Here is a 27548-nt window from a genome sequence, read left to right on the forward strand (position 1 = left end):
TGGTGATGACCCTTAGACTACATTTTGCATTTATCTTATATACTCTAACGGCAATGGGTTAACTCACCTTTATTTCATTATTATTATTATTAAACTTTAGCAAGTTCTAACATCAGATTATAGGCGTAACTCTTAAATAAATTGTTACGATTTAAAATGTTCCCAAATAAGAGTTTATTCTAAACATTCGAATTTTATATTTTGAATCATATTTTGTTCTTTATTTTGTATTTTTATTTTTTGTGCTGTTATCTCTTAGGAACCCAATTGGTTCAGTCACACTTAAACAATGTATAATATGTTAATGGAATTGAATGAGTTAAAGGGTGGGTGTTTTCTGCACTTACCTAGCTTCTATGTGATTGGACTTTTTTGGTGTACCTGTATGTTTAAAACAGCAGCTTCAGGTGATCTCTGTATGCTCTGATGAACCGCCCGTGAGGCAGGAAACGCGTCAGCAGTGGGGATTTCTATGTGCTGTGCCAGGTCTGTTTTAACGAATTCAATAAAATGATATTTTAACTTATACAATCATCTCTCTCTCTCTCTAAAATCCTATTGACTGAACTGTGAAACTTTTTTGCAGAACGTCTCTTGCCCAAGTCTGAGCAAAGAGAGAAAGTCTGCCCCCTACTAGATCCAGTCCCGGATCGGGGGCTACCCCTTCATGCTGTCTTGGTGGCAGCAGCGGGCTTCTTGGCCTGTTTACCATTGTTCCAAGTCTGATTAGTTCTCCAGACTGACTTGGATTGAGCAAACTTCCCCTCTTGCTTTGCGGCAGGGGAAGAGGAAGAGGGACCTCCTTTGAAGTTCCGAAAGGAACGAAAATTATTTTGTTTGGTCCTCATCTTATTTGTCTTATCCTGAGGAAGGGCATGGCCTTTTCTTCCAGTGATGTCTGAAATGATCTCTTTTAGTTCAGGCCCGAATAGGGTCTTACCCTTGAAAGGGATGGCTAACAGCTTAGCTTTTAACGACACATTAGCAGACCAGGACTTAAGCCATAACGCGCTACGCGATAAAATGGCAAAACCTGAATTTTTCTCCGCTAATTTAGCCAGTTGAAAAGCGGCATCTGTAATGAAAGAATTAGCTAGCTTGAGAACCCTAATTATATCTAGAAAATCGAACCAAAAGGACGCTGCAGTAGTTACAGGAACAATGCACGCTATAGGCTTAAGAAGAAAACCTTGATGAACAAATATTTTCTTCAGGAGACCCTCTAATTTTTTATCCATAGGATCTTTGAAAGCACAACTGTCCTCAATAGGTATAGTTGTACGCTTGGCCAGGGTAGAAATAGCTCCCTCCACCTTAGGGACCGTCTGCCACGAGTCCCGCATGGTGTCTTATACGGGAAACTTTTTCTTAAAAGTAGGAGGGGGAGAGAACGGTATACCTGGTCTATCCCACTCATTAGTAACAATGTCCGAAATCCTCTTAGGGACCGGAAAAACAGTGTAGGCAGGAACCTCTAGAAATCTGTCCATTTTACACAATTTCTCTGGAACTACAATAGGGTCACAATCATCCAGAGTCGCTAAAACCTCCCTGAGCAATAAGCGGAGGTGTTCTAGTTTAAATTTAAAAGCCGTCATATCCGAGTCTGTCTGAGGGAACATATTTCCTGAATCAGAAATCTCTCCCTCAGCCAGCAAATCCCTCACCCCAACTCAGAGCATTGTGAGGGTACATCGGATATGGCTAATAAAGCGTCAGAGGGCTCAGCGTTTGTTCTCACACCAGACCTACTGCGCTTCCCCTGCAACCCAGGCAGCTTAGATAAAACCTCTGTGAGGGTAGTATTCATAACTGTGGCCATATCTTGCAGGGTGAAAGAATTAGACGCACTAGAAGTACTTGGCGTCGCTTGTGCGGGCGTTAATGGTTGTGACACTTGGGAAGAATTAGATGGCATAACCGGATTCCCTTCTGACTGAGAATCATCCTGCAACATACTTTTAGTAGCTAAAATATGTTCTTTGCAATTTATTGACCTTTCAGTGCATGAGGGACACATTCTAAGTGGGGGTTCCACAATGGCTTCTAAACATATTGAACATTGACTTTCCTCAATGTCAGACATGTTGAACAGGCTAGTAATGACTATAAACAAGCATGAAAACACGTTATTTAGTGAAAAAAAATAACAATCTTAAGAAACGGTACTGCGCCTTTAAGAGAAAAAAAGCATACACGTTCTGCAAAACAGCTTTAAAATGCACCAAATTTATCAAAATTTTGCAAGCAGACACAATATATGTAGTTAAGATTGCCCCACAATGAATTTTAACATTTAACCCTTTGATGTGCAAACCGGATTGAAATAAGGCCTAAATCCAGAAAAAAACCTCAGCACCTTGCCACAGCCCTGCTGTGGCCCTACCTGCCCTCAGGGATAGTAAATATGGGGTAAAAGCTTTGATTTGGCCCAAAACATTCACCAGGGCCCTCAGGAGTTAGAGCTTGCTGCGAGAAATAAACTGCGCATCTGAGGCACGAAAACAGGCCCCGCCCATCTCACTCGATGTCTCTACAGCCCTTAAAGAACCGCAACAGGGCGGTTTTCAACTAGCCATGTGGGTTCTGAGACCCAAAAATATAAGCCAAGTGTACCCTCAATAAAGTTGCCAAAACGTTATTGCCGACAAAACGTTAAACAGCACTCCCAGTTCATAAAACGTTTGCCCACAAACATTTACAACTCAGTGTAAACCATTTTTTTAATTAGCCCCTTTTGCAAGCTTAGTAATGCCCTTCTTATAGCTCTTAGGATTACTGCTTACCCTTACCCTCATGGGGATACTGTCAGCCTTTCTGAAATACACAGTCTCTCCAGAAAAATATGACTGAACATACCTCACTGCTGCATAGCATGAAAACGTTCCTCACACTGAAGTTTCCTGTACTCCTCAGCCTCTGTGGGAACAGCACTGGATCTTAGTTACAAATGCTAAGATCATCATCCTCTAGGCAGAAGTCTTCATCCATCTGCTGCCTGAGAGTAAATAGTACACACCGATACCATTTAAAATAAACTCTTGCTTGAAGAAATTAAAAACTAATATTTTATCACCTCTTTCACTTTTCCCTTCCTAGTACTTAGAGTAGGCAAAGAGAATGACTGGGGGGTGGAGCTAAGGGAGGAGCTATATAGACAGCTCTGCTGTGGTGCTCTTTGCCACTTCCTGTTAGCAGGAGGATAATATCCCACAAGTAAAGGATGAATCCGTGGACTCGTCTTACCTTATAGAAGAAAAGGAATGGGGTATAAAATGAATGAAAAATGTTGGCGCCAAGTATGACGCACAACGTATACTGAAAAATTTTTTGGCGCCAACAACATTCGGAAATGACACACTTGTGTCACTAACGACGCAACCCTGTGTAAAGACTCGGCGTCAACTTCGATGCCGGAAATGACAAACTTGCGTCAACGGACTACTTTCGCGTAAAAAAAATCTTACACCAAGAAAGACGCAATAAAGTCTAGCATTTGGCGCACCCGCAGGCCTAATACAGCCCGCAATCTGCAAGAAAAATGTAGTCAATTTTGACAAAAAGACTAAACCCCAGGTAAGAAACATAATTCTTAAAATGTTAATTTTCCCCAAATATGAAACTGACAGTCTGCACAAGGAAATACATGAACCTGACTCATGGCAAATATAAGTACAATACATATATTTAGAACTTTATATAAATGCATAAAGTGCCAAACCATAGCTGGGGTGTCTTAAGTAATAAAAAAAACATACTTACCGAAAAGACACCCATGCACATATAGCAGATAGCCAAACCAGTACTGAAACAGTTATCAGTAGAGGTAATGGAATATGAGAGTATATCGTCGATCTGAAAAGGGAGGTAGGAGATGAATCTCTACGACCGATAACAGAGAACCTATGAAATAGATCCCCGTTAGGAAGACCATTGCATTCAATAGGTGATACTCCCTTCACATCCCTCTGACATTCGCTGTACTCAGAGGAATCGGGCTTCAAAATGTAGAAATCTTGGCACAAATTTACTTCACCTATATAGGAGGCAAAGTTTGTAAAACTGAATTGTGGGTGTGGTGAGGGGTGTATTTATAGGAATTTTGAGGTTTGGGAAACGTTGCTCCTCCTGGTAGGAATGTATATCCCATACGTCACTAGCTCATGGACTCTTGCCAATTACATGAAAGAAAGCAAGATATCACTCCTATGCAATAAAAAATTTTTTACCTATCCCGTAGCAGTTAAAGTTTGACTTTAGTTTATATACTATGGCAATACACAAACATGTTTCTGTTTATAAAGCTGTGGTTATAGATCTATAACACCCTCAGTGTGTGTAGGGTGCATCTCTTCCAGATATGTGTTACATACACAACGGCATGCACTACTCAATCACAGAATATACCACAATGTAATAAAAATGCCAAATGTGTCTATCCCCATATCCCCCTCTCCGCTTCCTGGTTTTCCCTTTACATCTCACCCCCATCACTACTACGTGACCTACATGTCACATTTATGTAACATGTAATGCTGTATTGTTAATTTAAAATACTATATCTACTCAGTGTATCCTATTATGAACAAAACATGTACTTTACAATTAAAACCCTTTATTCACCTTGCAAAATTAATAAAAATAAAAAAAAAATGCAAACACATAGCACTCATACCAAATTATCAGGCACTTTACGTCTAGGCTACTCACAAACTACATTGTTTTACTAGCTGCAAATGGAGAACTCAATAAGAAAAACAATTTAGGATTCCATGTTATGTATCAACAATTAAGCTTTATTGATCCATTATTATTTATTTGTATAGCGCCGCAAAATTCCGTAGCACTGGGTACAGAGATAAGGGTATACAATGACAAGGATTTGTGATAAAATACAAAACATTACAACTAAACAAATCTAGTACAGGAGGAAGAGGGTCCTGTTCAGGAGAGCTTATAGTCTACAGGTTGAGGGGTTGAGACATAAGGTTTGGGGTAGCTTGTCACATGGATTGCAGCAGTGAGTCAAGGCAGTTCAAGAATTATTTAGGTTAGGATGAGGAGAGATGATAAGCATCTCTGAATATGTATGTTTTCAAGCAGAGTCTGAAGCTATACAAGGTTGGAGAAAGCAGGAAAGAGTTCCTGAAGACAGGAGCAGCACGTGAGAAGTCTGAGACGGGAGTGGGACGTTGAGATAACAGGAGTAGAGATGTAGGTCAGAGGTACAAAGTATTTGGAGATGAGAGAGAAAATATAGTTGGGAGCAAGGTTGTTGAGTGCTTTGTAAGTTAGGGTTAGTATATTAAATTGTATTCTAGAGTGTATGGGGAGCCAGCATAGAGACTGGCAGAGCAGCTGATGTAGATCGGCGAATAAGGTGGATGAGTCTAGCTGAAGCCTTCATAATATATTTATTATGGATTCAAAGGAAATATTGTTTCTTTAAAGTGAATGTAAATTTTTGCTTATTAATTGTTACCTACTTGTTCACAATCTTATAAATATTCAAACCGCAATAATATTATTTTAAAATAAATTATGTTTATCGTTATTTTTATCTACAAACTTATCTCCGCTCTACGCACTGAACTCCTCCCAAACGTCTTCTTCCTGTTTTTCCCCCTGCATCATTTTAATATCTACCGCCCACTTGATGACGTCAGTTTGAATCGTGTTCCCGATCAGGGCTCTCATTTGCGCATTCGTTTACTATTTGGATGACAATACGCGCATGCGTTCAGCAATCAATACGCTGTAAACCTCGGCACCTCGTTTCACATCGCGCATGCGTTAATACTCCGTAACAAAGTTGAGTTGGTAACGTCATCGGGTAGTTTGCGCATGAACAGTAGATAAGCGTGACGTAGGGAACAACTGGCCTGACGCCCCGGGGGTGAGGAAAATAGTTCTAAATAGAAGTGTCAATCTTTAAAATAATGTGGGACCATAATGGCAGGCGGCGGAGGAATCGCCTATAAGAATACAACGTAAATTATTAACTATTTCTTTTTAGATTTTGATGTAGAGATTTTGATGAATGAAACTCACTTTTATTTTCGAAATTACACACTATGATGCAGAGCAAGTAGGTTGACTTTACATGCACTTTAAGGTCTCATTTAAAATGAAAAAAGGCCTACCATAGGCATCACATTGTTTTAGAAGATTATCTTATATCAGGCCACTAGGTTGTCCACCCTGTAAGTATACTAGAGTAAACATTTATTAATATTTAGGCGGACACGGTTCCCAGTTGCCCACCTGTACTCACAGGAGTGAGGCAACATCTATCTGCATATTTATATTTGCAAGATTGAACACTTGTGCAGCCTTGCTCACAAGCAACCAATGGGGCAAGAGCAGCTGTAGTCAATCACACCTGGGTACTTTTGCCACTAACACATTCCACTATATGCTATTAAATGTGCCCAACATACATATGTAATTCACACATAGCATTCTATGCACAATATATTTAGAGTATACATTAACCAGCTAAAAGGGTTTCAAATAATTATTTCTACCTACCAAATACGTCTTTTGCTCATTTCCTCTGTAACGAAAGACTTCAGCTCGGTTCTCTACAGCAGTTTCTTGAAAAGAAAAAGTCAAAATAATTCATTAGGATTGGAGCAAAAATATTTATCTAAAAACCAGCAGCAATAAGTGTGTGTGTATTTATGTATATATATAAAATTTATTAAAAAATATATAACAAAAATATATAACAATTTATTTCATAGTGGCAAAAGTCCATGAGCTAGTGACGTATGGGATATACAATCCTACCAGGAGGGGGCAAAGTTTCCCAAACCTCAAAATGCCTATAAATACACCCCCCACCACACTCATTCCACAGTTTAACGAATAGCCAAGTAGTGAGGTGTAAAAAGGAGTAAAAAAGCATACAAAAAGAGGAACTGGAAAAAAATAGTGCTTTTATACAAAAAAAATCATAACCAGCATAAAAAAGGGTGGGTCTCATGGACTCTTGCCACTATGAAAGAAATGAATTTATCATGTTAAGTTCTTGCATAAAACAGAATTTATGCTTACCTGATAAATTTCTCTCTCTTGTGATGTATCAAGTCCACGGATTCATCCATACTTGTGGGATATTCTCCTTCCTAACAGGAAGTGGCAAAGAGCACCCATAGCAGAGCTGTCTACATAGATCCTCCCTTAGCTCCACCCCCCCCCCCCCCCCCCCGTCATTCGACCAAAGGCTAGGAAGAAAAAGGAGAAACTATAGGGTGCAGAGGTGACTGAAGTTTTTTTAAATAAAAATATACAACATTTCTTAAACAGACAGGGCGGGCCGTGGACTCGATACATCACAAGAGAAAGAAATTTATCAGATAAGCATAAATTCTGTTTTCTCTTGTAAGATGTATCGAGTCCACGGATTCATCCATACTTGTGGGATACCAATACCAAAGCTTTCGGACACAGATGAAGGGAGGGACAAGACAGGTACCTTAAACGGAAGGCACCACTGCTTGTAGAACCTTACTCCCAAAAATAGCCTCCGAGGAAGCAAAAGTATGGAATTTGTAAAAGTTGGAAAAAGTATGAAGCGAAGACCAAGTCGCCGCCTTACAAATCTGTTCAACAGAAGCCTCATTTTTAAAAGCCCATGTGGAAGCCACTGCTCTAGTAGAATGAGCAGTAATTATTTCAGGAGGCTGCTGGCCAGCAGTCTCATAAGCCAAACGGATGATGCTTTTCAGCCAAAAAGAAAGAGGTAGCCGTAGCTTTTTGGCCTCTCCGCTTACCAGAATAAGCAACAAACAATGAAGATGTTTGACGTTAATCTTTGGTTGCTTGTAAGTAGAACTTTAAAGCACGAACCACATCAAGATTGTGCAACAGACCTTCCTTCTTTGAAGGAGGATTAGGACACAGCGAAGGAACAATTTCCTGATTGATATTCCTATTAGAAACAACCTTAGGAAGGAATCCAGGTTTGGTACGCAAAACCACATTATCTGCATGGAAAACAAGATAAGTTGAGTCACACTGTAAAGCAGATAACTCAGAAACTCTTCGAGCCGAAGAGATAGCTTCTAAAAACAGAACTTTCCAAGATAGAAGCTTAATATCTATGGAATGCATAGGTTCAAATGGAATCCCTTGAAGAACGTTAAGAACTAAGTGTAGGCTTCATGGCGGAGCAACAGGTTTGAATACAGGCTTGATTCTGACTAAAGCCTGACTAAACGCTTGAACGTCTGGGACATCTGCCAGACGCTTGTGTAAAAGAATAGACAAAGCAGAAATCTGTCCTTTTAAGGAGCTAGCTGATAATCCCTTCTCCAATCCTTCTTGGAGAAAAGACAATATTCTAGGAATCCTAATCTTACTCCATAAGTAACCCTTGGATTCACACCAATAAAGATATTTGCGCCAAATCTTATGACAGATTTTCCTGGTGACAGGCTTTCTAGCTTGAATCAGGGTATCAATGACCGACTCAGAGAAACCACGCTTTGATAAAATCAGGCGTTCAATCTCCAGGCAGTCAGACTCAGAGAAATTAGATTTGGATGCTTGAATGGACATTGGATTAGAAGGTCCTGCCTCATTGGCAGAGTCCACGGTGGAACAGATGACATGTCAACTAGGTCTGCATACCAAGTCCTACGTGGCAACGCAGGTGCTATCAGAATCACCGAAGCTCTCTCCTGCTTGATTCTGGCAACCAGACGTGGGAGTAGAGGAAACGGTGGAAATACATAGGCCAGATTGAAGGACCAAGGCACTGCTAGAGCATCTATCAGTACCGCCTGGGGATCTCGGGACCTGGACCCGTAACAAGGAAGCATGGCGTTCTGACGGGACGCCATCAGATCCAATTCTGGTGTGCCCCATAGCTGAGTCCGCTGGGCAAATACTTCCGGATGGAGCTCCCACTCCCCTGGATGAAAAGTCTGACGACTTAGGAAATCCGCCTCCCAGTTCTCTACCGCTGGGATATGGATTGCTGATAGATGGCAAGAGTGACTCTCCGCCCATCTGATTATTTTGGTTACTTCCATCATCGCTAGAGGACTCCGTGTTCCTCCTTGGTGATTGATGTAAGCTACAGTCGTGATGTTGGCCAACTGAAATCTGATGAATTAGGCCGCAGCTAGCTGAGGCCACGCCTGAAGCGCATTGAATATCGCTCTCAGTTCTAGAATGTTTATCGGGAGGAGAGTTTCCTCCCGAGACCATAAGCCCTGTGCTTTCAGGGAGTTCCAGACTGCACCCCAGCCTAGCAGGCTGGCATCTGTCGTTACAATGATCCACTCTGGCCTGCGGAAACATTCCCTGAGCCAGGTGGTCCTGAGACAACCAGCAGAGAAGAGAATCTCTGGTCTACTGATCCAGATGTATTTGCGGAGATAAATCTGCATAATCCCCATTCCACTGTTTGAGCATGCACAGTTGCAGTGGTCTGAGGTGTAGGCAGGCAAAAGGAACTATGTCCATTGCCGCTACCATGAGTCCGATTACCTCCACACACTGAGTCACTGATGGCCGAGGAATGGAATGAAGAGCTCGGCAAGTGGTTAAGAGTTTTGATTTTCTGACTTCCGTCAGAAATATTTTAATTTCTACCGAGTCTATCAGAGTCCCTAGGAAGGAAACTCTTGTGAGAGGGAAGAGAGAACTCTTTTTTATGTTCACCTTCCACCCATGAGATCTCAAAAAAGCCAACACGATGTCCGTGTGAGACTTGGTTAACTGGAAAGTCGACGTCTGAATTAAGATATCGTCTAGATAAGGCGCCACTGCTATGCCCCGCGGTCTTAAAACCGCCAAAAGTCCTAATAGTCTCCATCTTGAATGATGGTACTCTGAGGAGCTTGTTTAGAATTTTGAGTTCCAAGATTGGTCTGAAAGTTCCCTCTTTTTTGGGAACCACAAACAGGTTTGAGTAAAAACCTAGCCCTTGTTCCGCTTTTGGAACTGGGCCGATCACTCCCATGGTATGTAGGTCTTCTACACAGCGTAACAACACCTCTCTCTTTGTCTGGTTTGCAGACAATTGAGAAATGTGAAATCTCCCCCTTGGGGGAAAAGAGTCTTTGAATTCTAGAAGATATCCCTGGGACACAATTTCTAACGCCCAGGAATCGTTAACAACTCTTGCCCAAACCTGAGCGAAGAGAGAGTCTGCCCCCTACTAGATCCGGTCCCGGATCGGGGGCTACCCCTTCATGCTGTCTTGGAGGCAGCAGCTGGTTTCTTGCCCTGTTTATCCTTGTTCCAAGCCTGGTTAGGTCTCCAGACTGACTTGGATTGGGCAAAATTCCCCTCTTGCTTTGCAGCAGGGGAAGCTGAAGCGGGACCACCCTTGAAGTTCCGAAAGGAACGAAAATTATTTTGTTTGGTCCTTATTTTGTTTTATCCTGAGGGAGGGCGTGGCCTTTCCCTCCAGTGATGTCTGAAATAATCTCTTTCAGTGCAGGCCCGAATAGGGTCTTTCCTTTGAAAGGGATGTTCAAAAGTTTAGATTTAGATGACACGTCAGCAGACCAGGACTTAAGCTATAACGCCCTGCATGCTAAAATGGCAAAACCTGAATTCTTTGCCGCTAATTTAGCCAGTTGGAAAGCGGCATCTGTAATGTAAGAATTAGCCAACTTAAGGGCCTTAATTCTATCCATAATATCCTCTAATGGAGTCTCCATCTGAAGAGCCTCTTCTAGAGGCTCGAACCAGAAAACAGCTGCAGTAGTTATAGGAACAATGCACGCAATAGGTTGGAGAAGAAAAGCTTGATGAACAAAAATTTTCTTTAGGAAACCCTCTAATTTTTTATCCATAGGATCTTTGAAGGCACAACTGTCTTCGATAGGAATAGTTGTACGCTTAGCGAGAGTAGAAACAGCTCCCTCCACCTTAGGAACCGTCTGCCACGAGTCCCGCATGGTGTCAGATATGGGAAATATTTTCTTAAAAACAGGAGGGGGAGCGAACGGTTTACCTGGTCTATCCCACTCCTTAGTAACAATATTCACAATTCTCTTAGGGACTGGAAAAACATCAGTGTAAACAGGAACCTCTAAGTATTTGTCCATTTTACACAATTTCTCTGGGACCACTATAGGGTCACAATCATCCAGAGACGCTAATACCTCCCTGAGCAAAAAGAGGAGGTGTTCAAGCTTAAATTTAAAGGCCGTCATATCAGAATCTGTCTGAGGGAGCGTCTTTCCTGAATCAGAAATCTCTCCCTCATATAGCAGATCCCTTACCCCTACTTCAGAACATTGTGAGGGTATATCGGATACGGCTACTAAAGCGTCAGAAGGCTCAGCATTTTTTCTTAACCCAGAGCTGTCACGCTTTCCTTGTAAACCAGGCAGTTTAGATAAAACCGCTGTGACGGTTGTATTCATAACTGTGGCCATGTCTTGTAAAGTAAATGAAGTTGACGCACTAGAGGTACTTGGCGTCACAAGTGCGGGCGTTACTGGTTGTGACACATGGGGAGAGCTAGATGGCAAACCCTCAATTCCTTCTGTCTGAGAATCATCTATTGCTATATTTTTAAGTGCTATAATATGCTCTTTATAATTTATAGACATATCAGTGCAAGTGGGACACATTCTAAGAGGGGGTTCCACAATGGCTTCTAAACACATTAAACAAGGATTTTCCTTGGTGTCAGACATGTTAAACAGGCTAGTAATGAAACAAGCAATCTTGGAAAGCACTTTATTCAAAGTAAATAAAAAGTAAAGAAAAAAACAGTACTGTGCCTTTAAGAGAAAAAAGATGCACAAACTCTGCAAAACAGTGTAAAAAAGCAGTAAACTTTACGAAATTTTTACAGTAGAATCATAAAGCCTTAGTAAGTTTGCACAGCCAGCCAAATAACATAATTTAATGTAAGAACTTACCTGAAAAATTCATCTCTTTCATATTGGCAAGAGTCCATGAGCTAGTGACGTATGGGATATACATTCCTACCAGGAGGGGCAAAGTTTCCAAAACCTCAAAATGCCTATAAATACACCCCTCACCACACCCACTATTCAGTTTAACGAATAGCCAAGAAGTGGGGTGATAAGAAAGGAGCGAAAGCATCAAACAAGGAATTGGAATAATTGTGCTTTATACAAAAAAATCATAACCACCACAAAAAGGGTGGGCCTCATGGACTCTTGCCAATATGAAAGAAATGAATTTATCAGGTAAGTTCTTACATAAATTATATTTTCTTTCATGTAATTGCCAAGAGTCCGTGAGCTAGTGACGTATGGGATAGCAGATACCCAAGATGTGGAACTTCCACGCAAGAGTCACTAGAGAGGGAGGGATTAAATAAAGACAGCCAATTCCGCTGAAAAAATAATCCATAACCCAAATCAAAAAGTTTTAATCTTATAATGAAAAAAACTGAAATTATAAGCAGAAGAATCAAACTAAAACAGCTGCCTGAAGTACTTTTCTACCAAAAACTGCTTCAGAAGAAGAAAAAACATCAAAATGGTAGAATTTAGTAAAAGTATGCAAAGAAGACCAAGTTGCTGCTTTGCAAATCTGATCAACAGAAGCTTCATTCTTAAAAGCCCAGAAAGTAGAAACTGACCTAGTAGAATGAGCCGTAATCCTTTGAGGCGGGGATTTACCCGACTCCACATAAGCATGATGAATCAAAGACTTTAACCAAGATGCCAAAGAAATGGCAGAAGCCTTCTGACCTTTCCTAGAACCAGAAAAGATAACAAATAGACTAGAAGTCTTCCGGAAATCTTTAGTAGCTTCAAGATAATATTTCAAAGCTCTAACTACATCCAAAGAATGTAAAGATCTCTCCAGAGAATTCTTAGGATTAGGACACAAAGAAGGAACAACAATTTCTCTACTAATGTTGTTAGAATTTACAACCTTAGGTAAAAAAATTAAATGAAGTCCACAACACCGCCTTATCCTGATGAAAAATCAGAAAAGGAGATTCACAAGAAAGAGCAGATAACTCAGAAACTCTTCTAGCAGAAGAGATGGCCAAAAGGAATAAAACTTTCCAAGAAAGTAATTTAAAATCCAAAGAATGCATAGGCTCAAACGGAGGAGCCTGTAAAGCCCTCAGAACCAAATTAAGACTCCAAGGAGGAGAAATTGACTTAATGACAGGCTTAATACGAACCAAAGCCTGTACAAAACACTGAATATCAGGATGATTAGCAATCTTTCTGTGAAAAAGTACAGAAAGAGCAGAGATTTGTCCTTTAAAAGGAACTTGCAGACAAACCTTTTTCCAAAAAATCCTGAAGAAACTGTAAAATTCTAGGAATACTAAAAGAATGCCACGAGAATTTATGAGAACACCACCAAGAAATGTAAGTCTTCAAAACTCGGTAATAGATCTTTCTAGACACAGATTTACGAGCCTGTAACATAGTATTAATCACTGAATCAGAGAAACCTCTATGACTAAGTATTAAGCGTTCAATCTCCATACCTTCAAATTTAATGATTTGAGATCCTGATGGAAAAATGGGCCTTGAGATAGAAGGTCTGGCCTTAACGGAAGTGTCCAAGGTTGGCAACTGGCCATCCGAACGAGATCTGCATATTAAAACCTGTGTGGCCATGCTGGAGCCACCAGCAGTACAAACGAATGCTCCATTAGTATTTTGGAAATCACTTTTGGAAGAAGAACTAGAGGCGGAAAGATATAAGCAGGTTGATAATTCCACGGAAGAGACAACGCGTCCACCGCTTCTGCCTGAGGATCCCTAGATCTGGACAGATACCTGGGAAATTTCTTGTTTAGATGAGAGGCCATCAGATCTATTTCTGGAAGTCCCCAGATTTGAACAATCTGAAGAAATACCTCTGGGTGAAGAGAGACCATTCGCCCCGGATGTAACGTCTGGTGACTGAGATAATCCGCTTCCCAATTGTCTATACCTGGGATGTGAACCACAGAAATTAGACAGAAGCTGGATTCTGCCCATACAAGTATCCGGGATACTTCTTTCATAGCCTTAGGACTGTGAGCCCCCCCTTGATGATTGACATATGCCACGGTTGTGACATTGTCTGTCTGAAAACAAAACATAATTTATGTAAGAACTTACCTGATAAATTCATTTCTTTCATATTAGCAAGAGTCCATGAGCTAGTGACGTATGGGATATACATTCCTACCAGGAGGGGCAAAGTTTCCCAAACCTCAAAATGCCTATAAATACACCCCTCACCACACCCACAAATCAGTTTAACGAATAGCCAAGAAGTGGGGTGATAAAAAAAAGTGCGAAAGCATAAAAAATAAGGAATTGGAATAGTTGTGCTTTATACAAAAAAATCATAACCACCAAAAAGGGTGGGCCTCATGGACTCTTGCTAATATGAAAGAAATGAATTTATCAGGTAAGTTCTTACATAAATTATGTTTTCTTTCATGTAATTAGCAAGAGTCCATGAGCTAGTGACGTATGGGATAATGACTACCCAAGATGTGGATCTTTCCACGCAAGAGTCACTAGAGAGGGAGGGATAAAATAAAGACAGCCAATCCCTGCTGAAAATAATCCACACCCGAAATAAAGTTTAATGAAAACATAAGCAGAAGATTCAAACTGAAACCGCTGCCTGAAGTACTTTTCTACCAAAAACTGCTTCAGAAGAAGAAAACACATCAAAATGGTAGAATTTAGTAAAAGTATGCAAAGAGGACCAAGTTGCTGCTTTGCAAATCTGATCAACCGAAGCCTCATTCCTAAACGCCCAAGAAGTAGAAACTGACCTAGTAGAATGAGCTGTAATCCTTTGAGGCGGGGTTTTACCCGACTCGACATAAGCATGGTGAATTAAGGATTTCAACCAAGATGCCAAAGAAATGGCAGAAGCTTTCTGACCTTTTCTAGAACCGGAAAAGATGACAAATAGACTAGAAGTCTTTCGGAAAGACTTAGTAGCCTCAACATAATATTTCAAAGCTCTAACAACATCCAAAGAATGCAACGATTTCTCCTTAGAATTCTTAGGATTAGGACATAATGAAGGAACCACGATTTCTCTACTAATGTTGTTGGAATTCACAACCTTAGGTAAAAATTCAAAAGAAGTTCGCAACACCACCTTATCCTAATGAAAAATCAGAAAAGGAGACTCACAAGAAAGAGCAGATAATTCAGAGACTCTTCTGGCAGAAGAGATGGCCAAAAGGAACAAAACTTTCCAAGAAAGTAATTTAATGTCCAATGAATGCATGGGTTCAAAAGGAGGAGCTTGAAGAGCCCTCAGAACCAAATTCAAACTCCAAGGAGGAGAAATAGACTTAATGACAGGTTTTATACGAACCAAAGCTTGTACAAAACAATGAATATCAGGAAGATTAGCAATCTTTCTGTGAAAAAGAACAGAAAGAGCAGAGATTTGTCCTTTCAAGGAACTTGCGGACAAACCTTTATCTAAACCATCCTGAAGAAACTAAAATTCTCGGAATTCTAAAAGAATGCCAGGAAAAATGATGAGAAAGACACCAAGAAATATAAGTCTTCCAGACTCTATAATATATCTCTCTAGATACAGATTTACGAGCCTGTAGCATAGTATTAATCACAGAGTCAGAGAAACCTCTCTGACCAAGAATCAAGCGTTCAATCTCCATACCTTTAAATTTAAGGATTTGAGATCCTGATGGAAGAAAGGACCTTGCGACAGAAGGTCTGGTCTTAACGGAAGAGTCCACGGCTGGCAAGAGGCCATCCGGACAAGATCCGCATACCAAAACCTGTGAGGCCATGCTGGAGCTACCAGCAGAACAAACGAGCATTCCTTGAGAATCTTGGAGATTACTCTTGGAAGAAGAACTAGAGGCGGAAAGATATAGGCAGGATGATACTTCCAAGGAAGTGATAATGCATCCACTGCCTCCGCCTGAGGATCCCGGGATCTGGACAGATACCTGGGAAGTTTTTTGTTTAGATGAGAAACCATCAGATCTATTTCTGGGAGTTCCCACATTTGAACAATCTGAAGAAATACCTCTGGGTGAAGAGACCATTCGCCCGGATGCAACGTTTGGCGACTGAGATAATCCGCTTCCCAATTGTCTATACCTGGGATATGAACCGCAGAGATTAGACAGGAGCTGGATTTCGCCCAAACCAGAATTTGAGATACTTCTTTCATAGCCAGAGGACTGTGAGTCCCTCCTTGATGATTGATGTATGCCACAGTTGTGACATTGTCTGTCTGAAAACAAATGAACGACTCACTCTTCAGAAGAGGCCAAGACTGAAGAGCTCTGAAAATTGCACGGAGTTCCAAAATATTGATCGGTAATCTCACCTCCTGAGATTCCCAAACCCCTTGTGCCGTCAGAGACCCCCACACAGCTCCCCAACCTGTAAGACTTGCATCTGTTGAGATTATAGTCCAGGTCGGAAGAACAAAAGAAGCCCCCTGAATTAAACAATGGTGATCTGTCCACCACGTCAGAGAATGTCGGACAATCGGTTTTAAAGATATTAATTGAGATATCTTTGTGTAATCCCTGCACCATTGGTTCAGCATACAGAGCTGAAGAGGTCGCATGTGAAAACGAGCAAAGGGGATCGCGTCCGATGCAGCAGTCATAAGACCTAGAATTTCCATGCATAAGGCTACCGAAGGGAATGATTGTGACTGAAGGTTTCGACAAGCTGAAATCAATTTTAGACGTCTCTTGTCTGTCAAAGAGTCATGGACACTGAATCTATCTGGAAACCTAAAAAGGTTACCCTTGTCTGAGGAATCAATGAACTTTTTAGTGAATTGATCCTCCAACCATGATCTTGAAGAAACAACACAAGTCGATTCGTATGAGATTCTGCTAAATGTGAAGACTGAGCAAGTACCAAGATATCGTCCAAATAAGGAAATACCACAATACCCTGTTCTCTGATTACAGACAGAAGGGCACCGAGAACCTTTGTAAAAATTCTTGGAGCTGTAGCTAGGCCAAACGGCAGAGCCACAAACTGGTAATGCTTGTCCAGGAAAGAGAATCTCAGGAACTGATAGTGAGCTGGATGAATCGGAATATGCAGATATGCATCCTGTAAATCTATTGTAGACATATAATGCCCTTGCTGAACAAAAGGCAAGATAGTCCTTACAGTTACCATTTTGAATGTTGGTATCCTTACATAACGATTCAATATTTTTAGATCCAGAACTGGTCTGAAGGAATTCTCCTTCTTGGGTACAATGAAGAGATTTGAATAAAACCCCAGCCCCTGTTCCAAAACTGGAACTGGCATAATTACTCCAGCCAACTCTAGATCTGAAACACATTTCAGAAATGCTTGAGCTTTCACTGGGTTTACTGGGACACGGGAAAGAAAAAAATCTCTTTGCAGGAGGTCTTATCTTGAAACCAATTCTGTACCCTTCTAAAACAATGTTCTGAATCCAAAGATTGTGAACAGAATTGATCCAAATTTCTTTGAAAAAACGTAATCTGCCCCCTACCAGCTGAGCTGGAATGAGGGCCGCACCTTCATGTGGACTTAGAAGCTGGCTTTGCTTTTCTAGAAGGCTTGGATTTATTCCAGACTGGAGATGGTTTCCAAACTGAAACTGCTCCTGAGGATGAAGGATCAGGCTTTTGTTCTTTGTTGAAACGAAAGGAACGAAAACGATTATTAGCCCTGTTTTTACCTTTAGATTTTTTATCCTGTGGTAAAAAAGTTCCTTTCCCACCAGTAACAGTTGAGATAATAGAATCCAACTGAGAACCAAATAATTTATTACCCTGGAAAGAAAGGGAAAGTAGAGTTGATTTAGAAGACATATCAGCATTCCAAGTTTTTAAGCCATAAAGCTCTTCTAGCTAAAATAGCTAGAGACATAAACCTGACATCAACTCTGATAATATCAAAAATGGCATCACAGATAAAATTATTAGCATGCTGAAGAAGAATAATAATATTATGAGAATCATGATCTGTTACTTGTTGCGCTAAAGTTTCCAACCAAAAAGTTGAAGCTGCAGCAACATCAGCCAATGATATAGCAGGTCTAAGAAGATTACCTGAACACAGATAAGCTTTTCTTAGAAAGGATTCAATTTTCCTATCTAAAGGATCCTTAAAGGAAGTACCATCTGCCGTAGGAATAGTAGTACGTTTAGCAAGGGTAGAAATAGCCCCATCAACTTTAGGGATTTTGTCCCAAAACTCTAATCTGTCGGACGGTACAGGATATAATTGCTTAAAACGTTTAGAAGGAGTAAATGAATTACCCAAATTATTCCATTCTCTGGAAATTACTTCAGAAATAGCACCAGGAACAGGAAAAACTTCTGGAATAACCACAGGAGATCTAAAGACCTTGTCTAAACGTTTAGATTTAGTATCAAGAGGACCAGAATCCTCAATTTCTAATGCAATTAGGACTTCTTTAAGTAAAGAACAGATAAATTACATTTTAAATAAATATGACGATTTATCAGCATCAACCTCTGAGACAGAATCCTCTGTATCAGAAGAATCATTAGAATCAGAATGATGATGTTCATTTAAAAATTCATCTGTATAAAGAGAAGTTTTAAAAGACTTTTTATGTTTACCAGAAGGAGGAATAACAGACATAGCCTTCTTAATGGATTCAGAAACAAAATCTCTTATGTTATCAGGAACACTCTGAACATTAGATGTTGATGGAACTGCAACAGGTAATGGTACTTTACTAAAGGAAATATTTTCTGCATTAACAAGTTTGTCATGACATTTAATACAAACAACAGCTGGAGGAACAACTACCAAAAGTTTACAGCAGATACACTTAGCTTTGGTAGTTCCAGCACCAGGCAGCGATTTTCCAGTAGTATCTTCTGACTCAGTTGCAACGTGGGACATCTTGCAATATGTAATAGAAAAAACAACATATAAAGCAAAATTGATCAAATTCCTTAAATGACAGTTTCAGGAATGGGAAAAAATGCCAGTGAACAAGCTTCTAGCAACCAGAAGCAACAAATAATGAGACTTAAATAAAGTGGAGACAAAATTGACGCCCACAATATTTGGCGCCTAAATGCTATTAGCGCCAAAAATGACGCCACATCCGGAACGCCGACATTTTTGGCGCGAAAAAAAGTCAAAAATGACGCAACTTCCGGCGACGCGTATGACGCCGGAAATAGAAAAAAAAAATTTGCGCCAAGAAAGACGCAATAAAATGAAGCATTTTCAGCCCCCGTGAGCCTAACAGCCCACAGGGAAAAAAATCAAATTTTAAGGTAAGATAAAAATGATATATTCAAATGCATTATCCCAAATATGAAACTGACTGTCTGAAATAAGGAAATGTTGAACATCCTGAGTCAAGGCAAATAAATGTTTGAATACATATATTTAGAACTTTATAAAAAAAAAGTGCCCAACCATAGCTTTAGAGTGTCACAGAAAATAAGACTTACTTACCCCAGGACACTCATCTACATGTTGTAGAAAGCCAAGCCAGTACTGAAATGATAATCAGCAGAGGTAATGGTATATATAAGAGTATATCGTCGATATGAAAAGGGAGGTAAGAGATGAATCTCTACGACCGATAACAGAGAACCTATGAAATAGACCCCGTAGAAGGAGATCATTGAATTCAAACAGGCAATACTCTCCTCACGTCCCTCTGACATTCACTGCACGCTGAGAGGAAAACCGGGCTCCAACCTGCTGCGGAGCGCATATCAACGTAGAATCTAGCACAAACTTACTTCACCACCTCCATAGGAGGCAAAGTTTGTAAAACTGATTTGTGGGTGTGGTGAGGGGTGTATTTATAGGCATTTTGAGGTTTGGGAAACTTTGCCCCTCCTGGTAGGAATGTATATCCCATACGTCACTAGCTCATGGACTCTTGCTAATTACATGAAAGAAATAAACAATTCTCTCTTCAGAAGAGGCCAGAACTGAAGAGCTCTGAAAATCGCACTGAGTTCCAAAATGCTGATTGGTAATCTCGCCTCCTGAGATTCCCAAACCCCCTGCGCTGTCAGAGATCCCCATACAGCTCCCCAACCTGAAAGACTTGCATCTCTTGAGAACACAGTACAGGTTGGACGAACAAAAGAGGCCCCTTGAATTAAACGATGGTGATCCAACCACCAAGTCTGAGAAGATCGAACATTGGGATTTAAGGATATTAATTGTGATATCTTTGTATAATCCCTGCACCATTGGTTCAGCATACAAAGCTGGAGAGGTAGAATTTCCATGCACAAAGCTACCGAAAGAAATGATTGAGACTGAAGGTTTCGACAAGCTGAAACCAATTTCAGACGTCTCTTTTCTGTTAGAGACAAAGTCATGGACACTGAATCTATTTGGAAACCCAAAAAGGTTACCCTTGTCTGAGGAATCAAAGAACTCTTTGGTAAATTGATCCTCCAACCATGTCCTTGAAGAAACGACACAAGTTGATTCGTATGAGATTCTGCAGAATGTAAAGACTGAGCAAGTACCAAGATATCGTCCAAATAAGGAAATACCGCAATACCCTGTTCTCTGATTACAGAGAGAAGGGCACCGAGAACCTTTGAAAAGATCCTTGGAGCTGTTGCTAGGCCAAACGGAAGAGCAACAAACTAGTAATGCTTGTCTAGAAAAGAGAATCTCAGAAACTGATAGTGACCTGGATGGATAGGAATATGAAGATATGCATCCTGTAAGTCTATTGTACACATATATTGCCCTTGCTGAACAAAAGGCAGAATAGTCCTTATAGTCACCATTTTGAATGTTGGTATCCTTACATAACGATTCAATATTTTTAGATCCAGAACTGGTCTGAAGGAATTCTCCTCCTTTGGTACAATGAACAGATTTGAGTAAAACCTCAGACCCCGTTCCAGAACTGGAACTGGCACAATTACCCCAGCCAACTCTAGGTCTGAAACACATTTCAGAAACGCCTGAGCCTTTACTGGGTTTTCTGGAATGCGTGAGAGAAAAAATCTTCTCACAGGCGGTCTTACCTTGAAACCTATTCTGTACCCTTGTGAAACAATGTTCTGAATCCAAAGACTTTGAATCAAATTGATCCAAACATCTTTGAAAAATCGTAACCTGCCCCTACCAGCTGTGCTGGAATGAGGGCCGCACCTTCATGCGGATTTGGGAGCTGGTTTTGACTTTCTAAAAGGCTTGGATTTATTCCAGACTGGAGAAGGTTTCCAAACGGAAACTGTTCCTTTAGGGGAAGGGTCAGGCTTTTGTTCCTTATTCTGACGAAAGGAACGAAAACGATTAGCAGCCCTATATTTACCTTTAGATTTTTTTTGTCCTGAGGCAAAAAGGCTCCCTTCCCCCCAGTAACAGTTGAAATTATTTAATCCAACTGAGAACCAAATAATGTATTACCTTGGAAAGAAAGAGAAAGCAATGTTGACTTAGAAGTCATATCTGCATTCCAAGACTTAAGCCATAAAGCTCTTCTAGCTAAAATAGCTAAAGACATATACCTGACATCAATTCAAGTTATTAGCATGTTGAAGAAGTTTAACAATGCTATAAGCATTATGGTCTGACACTTGTTGCGCTAAAGCCTCCAACCAGAAGGTGGAAGCTGCAGCAACATCAGCCAAAGAAATAGCAGGTCTTAGAAGATTACCTGAATGTTACGGTACCAACAGTGTACCAAGGGTTAATACCAGATGAACAATGTCCTGCAGAGGGAATCAGCAATTCACAACCCAGCCAGTTTTCAGGTTTAAAACAGAATGACATTTATTAAAAGGCTATGCCTAGTATTTATGCAGGTCTGACCCCCCAGATGGGGGGTTGAAAAGAATGTTGTACATTAGATGGAGGGAACACGCCCTTTGACATGATACAATAGAATACCTTGCTCAAGCTGATAACAACTTAAACACAAGACACACACTTGGCTTTTCTTATCACTGAGGCGTCTGCTCTCTAGATGTGATTAAACAATGGAATGTTTATTACTTAAACGTAATTATAGCACACAATAGCTGAGGCCAGCAAACCTGTCTTTTAGAAAACAGCTTCTCAAAGCTATGCAAGGTCAATTCTTTTAGTTCTGACCACAGGGTTTGTCACACTGAACATAAATAAGCCTTCCTTAGAAAGGATTCAAGCTTCCTATCTAAAGGATCCTTAAAAGAAGTACTATCTGCCGTAGGAATAGTAGTACGTTTAGCAAGAGTAGAGATAGCCCCATCAACTTTGGGGATTTTTTCCCAAAACTCTAATCTATCAGATAGCAAAGGGTACAATTTCTTAAACCTTGGAGAAGGATTAAATGAAGTACCCAGAGTATTCCATTCCCTAGTAATTACTTCTGAAATAGCATCAGGAACTGGAAAAACTTCTGGAATAACTACATGAGGTTTAAAAACTGAATTTAAACGCTTATTAGTTTTAATATCAAGAGGACTAGACTCCTCCATATCTAATGCAATCAACACTTCTTTAAGTAAAGAACGAATAAACTCCATCTTAAACAAATATGCAGATGTATCAGTGTCAATATCTGAGGCAGAATCTTCTGAACCAGATAGATCCTCATCAGAGATAGATAAGTCAGAATGATGGCGGTCATTTAAAAATTCATCTGAAATATGAGAAGTTTTAAAAGACCTCTTACGTTTACTAGGAGGAGGAATAACAGACAGAGCCTTCCGAATAGAATTAGAAACAAATTCTCTTACACAGCCGGAGGAACAGTTACCAAAAGTTTACAACAAATGCACTTAGCTTTGGTAGAACCGACATCAGGCAGCGTTTTTCCAGAAGTAGATTCTGATCCAGGGTCAGGTAGTGACATCTTGCAATATGTAATAGAAAAAACAACATATAAAGCAAATATAAAGCAAATTGATCAAATTCCTTAAATGACAGTTTCAGGAATGGGAAAAAATGCAAAACAAAACAAGCCTCTAGGAACCAGAAGCAACTAAAAAGTGAGACTGATATAATGTGAAAAAAACTGACGCAAAGTATGGCGCCCACATTTTTTGGCGCCAAGAATGAAAAATATAAATTCATATGCATTTTCCCAAAAAAATTAAACTGACAGTCTGAAAGAAGGAATACTGATTATCCTGAATCATGGCAAATATAAGTTTAATACATATATTTTGAACTTTACATATAAAGTGCCCAACCATAGCTTAGAGTGTCATAAATAGAAATAAGACTTACTTACCCTAAGACACTCATCTACATAAATTAGATAGCCAAACCAGTACTGAAACGAGAATCAGTAGAGGTAATGGTATATAAGAGTATATCGTCGATCTGAAAAGGGAGGTAGGAGAAAAAATCTCTACGACGATAACAGAGAACCTATGAAATACATCCCCTAGAGGAAGACCATAGTATTCAAATAGGCAATACTCTCTTCACATTCCTCTGACATTCACTGCACTCAGAGGAAAACCGGGCTTCAGCCTGCTGCGAAGCCCATATCATCGTAGAAATCTAGCACAAACTTACTTCACCACCTCCATGGGAGGCAAAGTTTGTAAAAACTGAATGAATAGTGGGTGTGGTGAGGGGTGTATTTATAGGCATTTTGAGGATTGGGAAACTTTGCCCCTCCTGGTAGGAATGTATATCCCATACGTCACTAGCTCATGGACTCTTGCCAATTACATGAAAGAAAAAAACAATTAACCCCTTAATGTAAAAACCGGATTGACAAAACGTCAAAAAACGGTATAAGAACGTTCAGCACCTTGCCACAGCTCTGCTGTGGCGCCTACCTGCCCTTTAGGATAGATTTGTGGGGAAAAACCTTCTTTTAGGCCCTCAAACACAGCAGGACCCTCTGGATAAGCAGCTGGATGTCTTCAGAATAAAAGAAACTGCGCAACTGAGGCGCGAAAATAGGCCCCTCCCACCTCACTCAATGTTAGTGGGGCCTAAAAGATACACACCAAAGTGTTTCTAAACTAGCCATGTGGGTTAATAACCCTTAAATCAGCCACAATGACCCCTTAAAGTCCTTCAAAATACATTAAGTCTTCAATAAAAAAAAAACATTTTTCCCATAAGTGCCACCAGTAACAAATGAGCCCTTTATGCAAGCTGGGATTCTCTATTAAGTGTCTGAATACAACTTACCCTTCCCTCATGAGGATATTGTCAGCCTTTTCTAGAATTATCACAGTTTGTCTAGAAAAAAATTGACTGAACATACCTCAATGCAGCTTAGCATGCAAACCGTTCCCCCAACTGAAGTTTTCCTGTACTCCTCAGCCTCTGTGGGAACAGCAGTGGATCTTAGTTACAAAGTGCTAAGATCATCATCCTCCTTGCAGAAATCTTCATCCCTTTTCTGCCAGAGAGTGAATAGTACACACCGGTACCATTTAAAAAAACAAACTTTTGCTTGAGAAAATAAAAACTAACATTTTTGTCACAACAGTCACTTTACCCTTCCTAGCAGTTAAGCAGGCAAAGAGAATGACTGGGGAGTGGAGATAAGGGAGGAGCTATGTAGAAAGCTCTGCTGTGGGTGCTCTCTTTGCCACTTCCTGTTAGGAAGGAGAATATCCCACAAGTATGGATGAATCCGTGGACTCGATACATCTTACAAGAGAAATTATGTTTTCTTTCATGCAAGTGGCAAGAGTCCATGAGCAGGTGACGTATGGGATAAAATACTCAAGATGTGGATTTCCACAGAAGAGTCACTAGAGAGGGAGGGATAAAATAACAGCTATTTACGCTGAGAAATTAAATCAAAACAATAATTAAGTTTTTCTTATAAACTTAAAAAAAAACTTAAAATCATAAGCAGTAGAATCAAACCGAAACAGCTGCCAGGAGAACTTTTCTACCAAAAACGGCTTCAAAAGAAGCAAATACATCAACATGGAAAAATTTAGTAAATGTATGCAAAGATAGCAAAGTTTCTGCTTTGCAAATCTGATTAACCAAAGCTTAATTCTTAAAAAGCTAAGAAGAAACGACTGATCTAGTAGAATGAGCTGCAATTATCTGAGGCGGAGACTGCCCCACCACCAAATAAGCTTTGTGAATCAAAAAGCTTTAACCAAGATGCCAAAGAAATGGCAAAGGCTTTCTGACCTTCCCAAGAACCAGAAAAAAACAACAAATAGAATAGAAGTCTTTCTGAAATCCAAAGAATGTAAAGATCTTTCCAGAGAATTCTTAGGATTAAGACGCAAAGAAGGAACAATAATTTCCCAACTAATGTTGATAGAATTCACAACTTTAGGAAGAAATTTGAATGAAGTCCGTAAAACAGCTTATCTTGATGGAAAATCAGATAAGGAGGCTCACAAGAGACCTGATAACCCAGAAACTGTTCTAGCAAAAAAGAAAGCCAAAAGTAACAACACTTTCCAAGAAAGTAGTTAATATCCAAAGAATGCATAGGCTCAAAAGGAGAAGCCTGCAAAATCCTTAAAACCAAATTAGGACTCCAAGGAGGAGAAATTAATTTAATAACAGGTTTGATACGAACCAAATCCTGAACAAAACAGTGAATATCAGGAAGTTTAGCAATCTTTCTATGAAAAAAAACAGAGCAGAGATTTGTCCGTTCAAAGTACTTGCAGACAAAACCTTATCCAAACCATCCTGAAGAATTTATAAAATTCTAGGAATTCTAAAAGAATGCCAAGAGAATTTATGAAAAGAACACCATGAAATATAGGTTTAGAAACAGATTTACGAGCCTGTAACAGTGTTAACCACTGAGTCAGAGACACCTCTTTGACTAAGCGTTCAAATTCCATACCTTCAAATTTAACAATTTGAGATCCAGATGGAAAAACGGCCTTGAGACAGAAAGTCTGGCCTTAGAAGAAGTGACCAAGGCTGGCAACTGGACATCCGGACAAGATCCACATACCAAAACATGTGAAGACATGCTGGTGCTTCCAGAAACACATGAGACTGTTCCATTATGATCTTGGAGATCACTCTTGAAAGAAGAACCAGAGGAGGAAAAATGTAAGCAGATTGAAAAAAACAGGAAACTGCTAACGTATCCACCATATCCGCCTGAGGATCCTTGAACCTGGAAAGGTATCTGGGAAATTTCTTGCTTAGATAAGAGGTCATCAGAACTATTTCTGGAAGGCCCCACATCTCTGATAAAAACACATCTGGATAGAGAAAACACTTCCCTGGATGTAAATCCACCTCCCAATTGTCTACACCTGGGATATGAATCGCAGAAACTAGACAGGAGTTGAATTCCACCCAAAAAGTATTTGAGATACTTCTTTTTATTGCTAAAGGACTGCGAGTCCTTCCCTGTGATTGACATATGCCACAGTTGTGATATTGTCTGTCTGAAAACTAATGAAACATTTTCTCTTAAATTGAGGACAAGCCTCAAGAGTTCTGAAAATAGCACAGAGTTCTAAAATAAAGATTGGTAACCTCGCCTCTTGAGGTTTCCAAACCCTTTGTGCCGTCAGCGAACCCCAGACAGCTCCCCAACCTGTAAGACTTGCATCCGTAAGAATACAGTCCAGGAAGGACGAACAAAGAAGGCCTCATGAATAATACAATGATGGTCTAACCACCAAGTCAGAGAGAGTTGAGTGTTGGGATTTAAGTATATCAACTGTAATACCTAAGAATAATCCCTGCACCATAGATTCAGCATGCAAAGCTGCAAAAGTCTTATAAGAAAACAAGCAAAGGGGAACGCGTCCAATGCTCCACTCATGAAACCTAAAAACTTCCCTGCACATAGCCACTAAATGGGAATAATAGAGACTGAAGGTTTGACAGGCTAAAACTAATTTCAGTTGTCTCTTGACTGTTAAAGACAGAGTCATGAACACTGAATTTATCTGGAAACCTAAAAAGGTGACCCTTGCCTGAGGAATCACAAAACTCTTAGGTAAATTGATCCTCCAACCATTTCTTTGAAGAATCAGCACTAGTTGATTTGTGTGAGATTCTGCCAAATGAAAGGATTGAGCTAGTACCAAGATATTGTCCAAATAAGGAAAACACCACAATACCCTGCTCTCTGATTACGGATAGAAGGGCACTGAGAACCTTCAAAAAGATCCTTAAAGCTGTCGCATGACCAAATGAAAAAGCGAAAAAATTGGTAAAGCTTGCCTAGAAAAGAGAATCTCATAAACCGAAAGTGGTCTGAATGAATTGGAATGTGAGGATAAGTCCCGTAAAACTATTGTGAACATGTAATGACCCTGCTGAACAAAAGGCTTAATAGCCCTTATAGTGACCATCTTGATAGTTGGGACACTCACAAAACGATTTAAAGTTTTCAGATCCAAGAGTGGTCTGAATTAATCTTCCTTCTTTGGGACAAAAACAAAATTTATGCTTACCTGATAAATTTCTCTCTCTTGCAATGTATCGAGTCCACAGATTCATCCATACTTGTGGGATATTCTCCTTCCTAACAGGAAGTGGCAAAGAGAGCACCCACAGCAGAGCTGTCTATATAGCTCCTCCCCTAACTCCACCCCCCAGTCATTCGACCGAAGGCTAGGGAGAAAAAAGAGAAACTATAGGGTGCAGAGGTGACTGAAGTTTTATAATAAAAAATACTACCTGTCA

At 40.1% G+C, this 27548-nt stretch overlaps 1 protein-coding gene across 1 annotated transcript in view; it reads right to left on the reverse strand.

Moving 5' to 3' along the window:
- The window catches only part of RGS3 (regulator of G protein signaling 3), a 1044909-nt gene that overhangs the window by 820820 nt on the left and 196541 nt on the right, over nt 1–27548 (reverse strand). The window contains exon 7 of the mRNA XM_053695840.1: nt 6532–6596. Within this exon, the coding sequence (XP_053551815.1) occupies nt 6532–6596 (65 nt within the window). The remainder of the gene's footprint in view (nt 1–6531; nt 6597–27548) is intronic.

This window comes from Bombina bombina, chromosome 12 (assembly GCF_027579735.1).
Source record: "Bombina bombina isolate aBomBom1 chromosome 12, aBomBom1.pri, whole genome shotgun sequence".
Classification (NCBI taxonomy): Eukaryota; Metazoa; Chordata; class Amphibia; order Anura; family Bombinatoridae; genus Bombina; species Bombina bombina.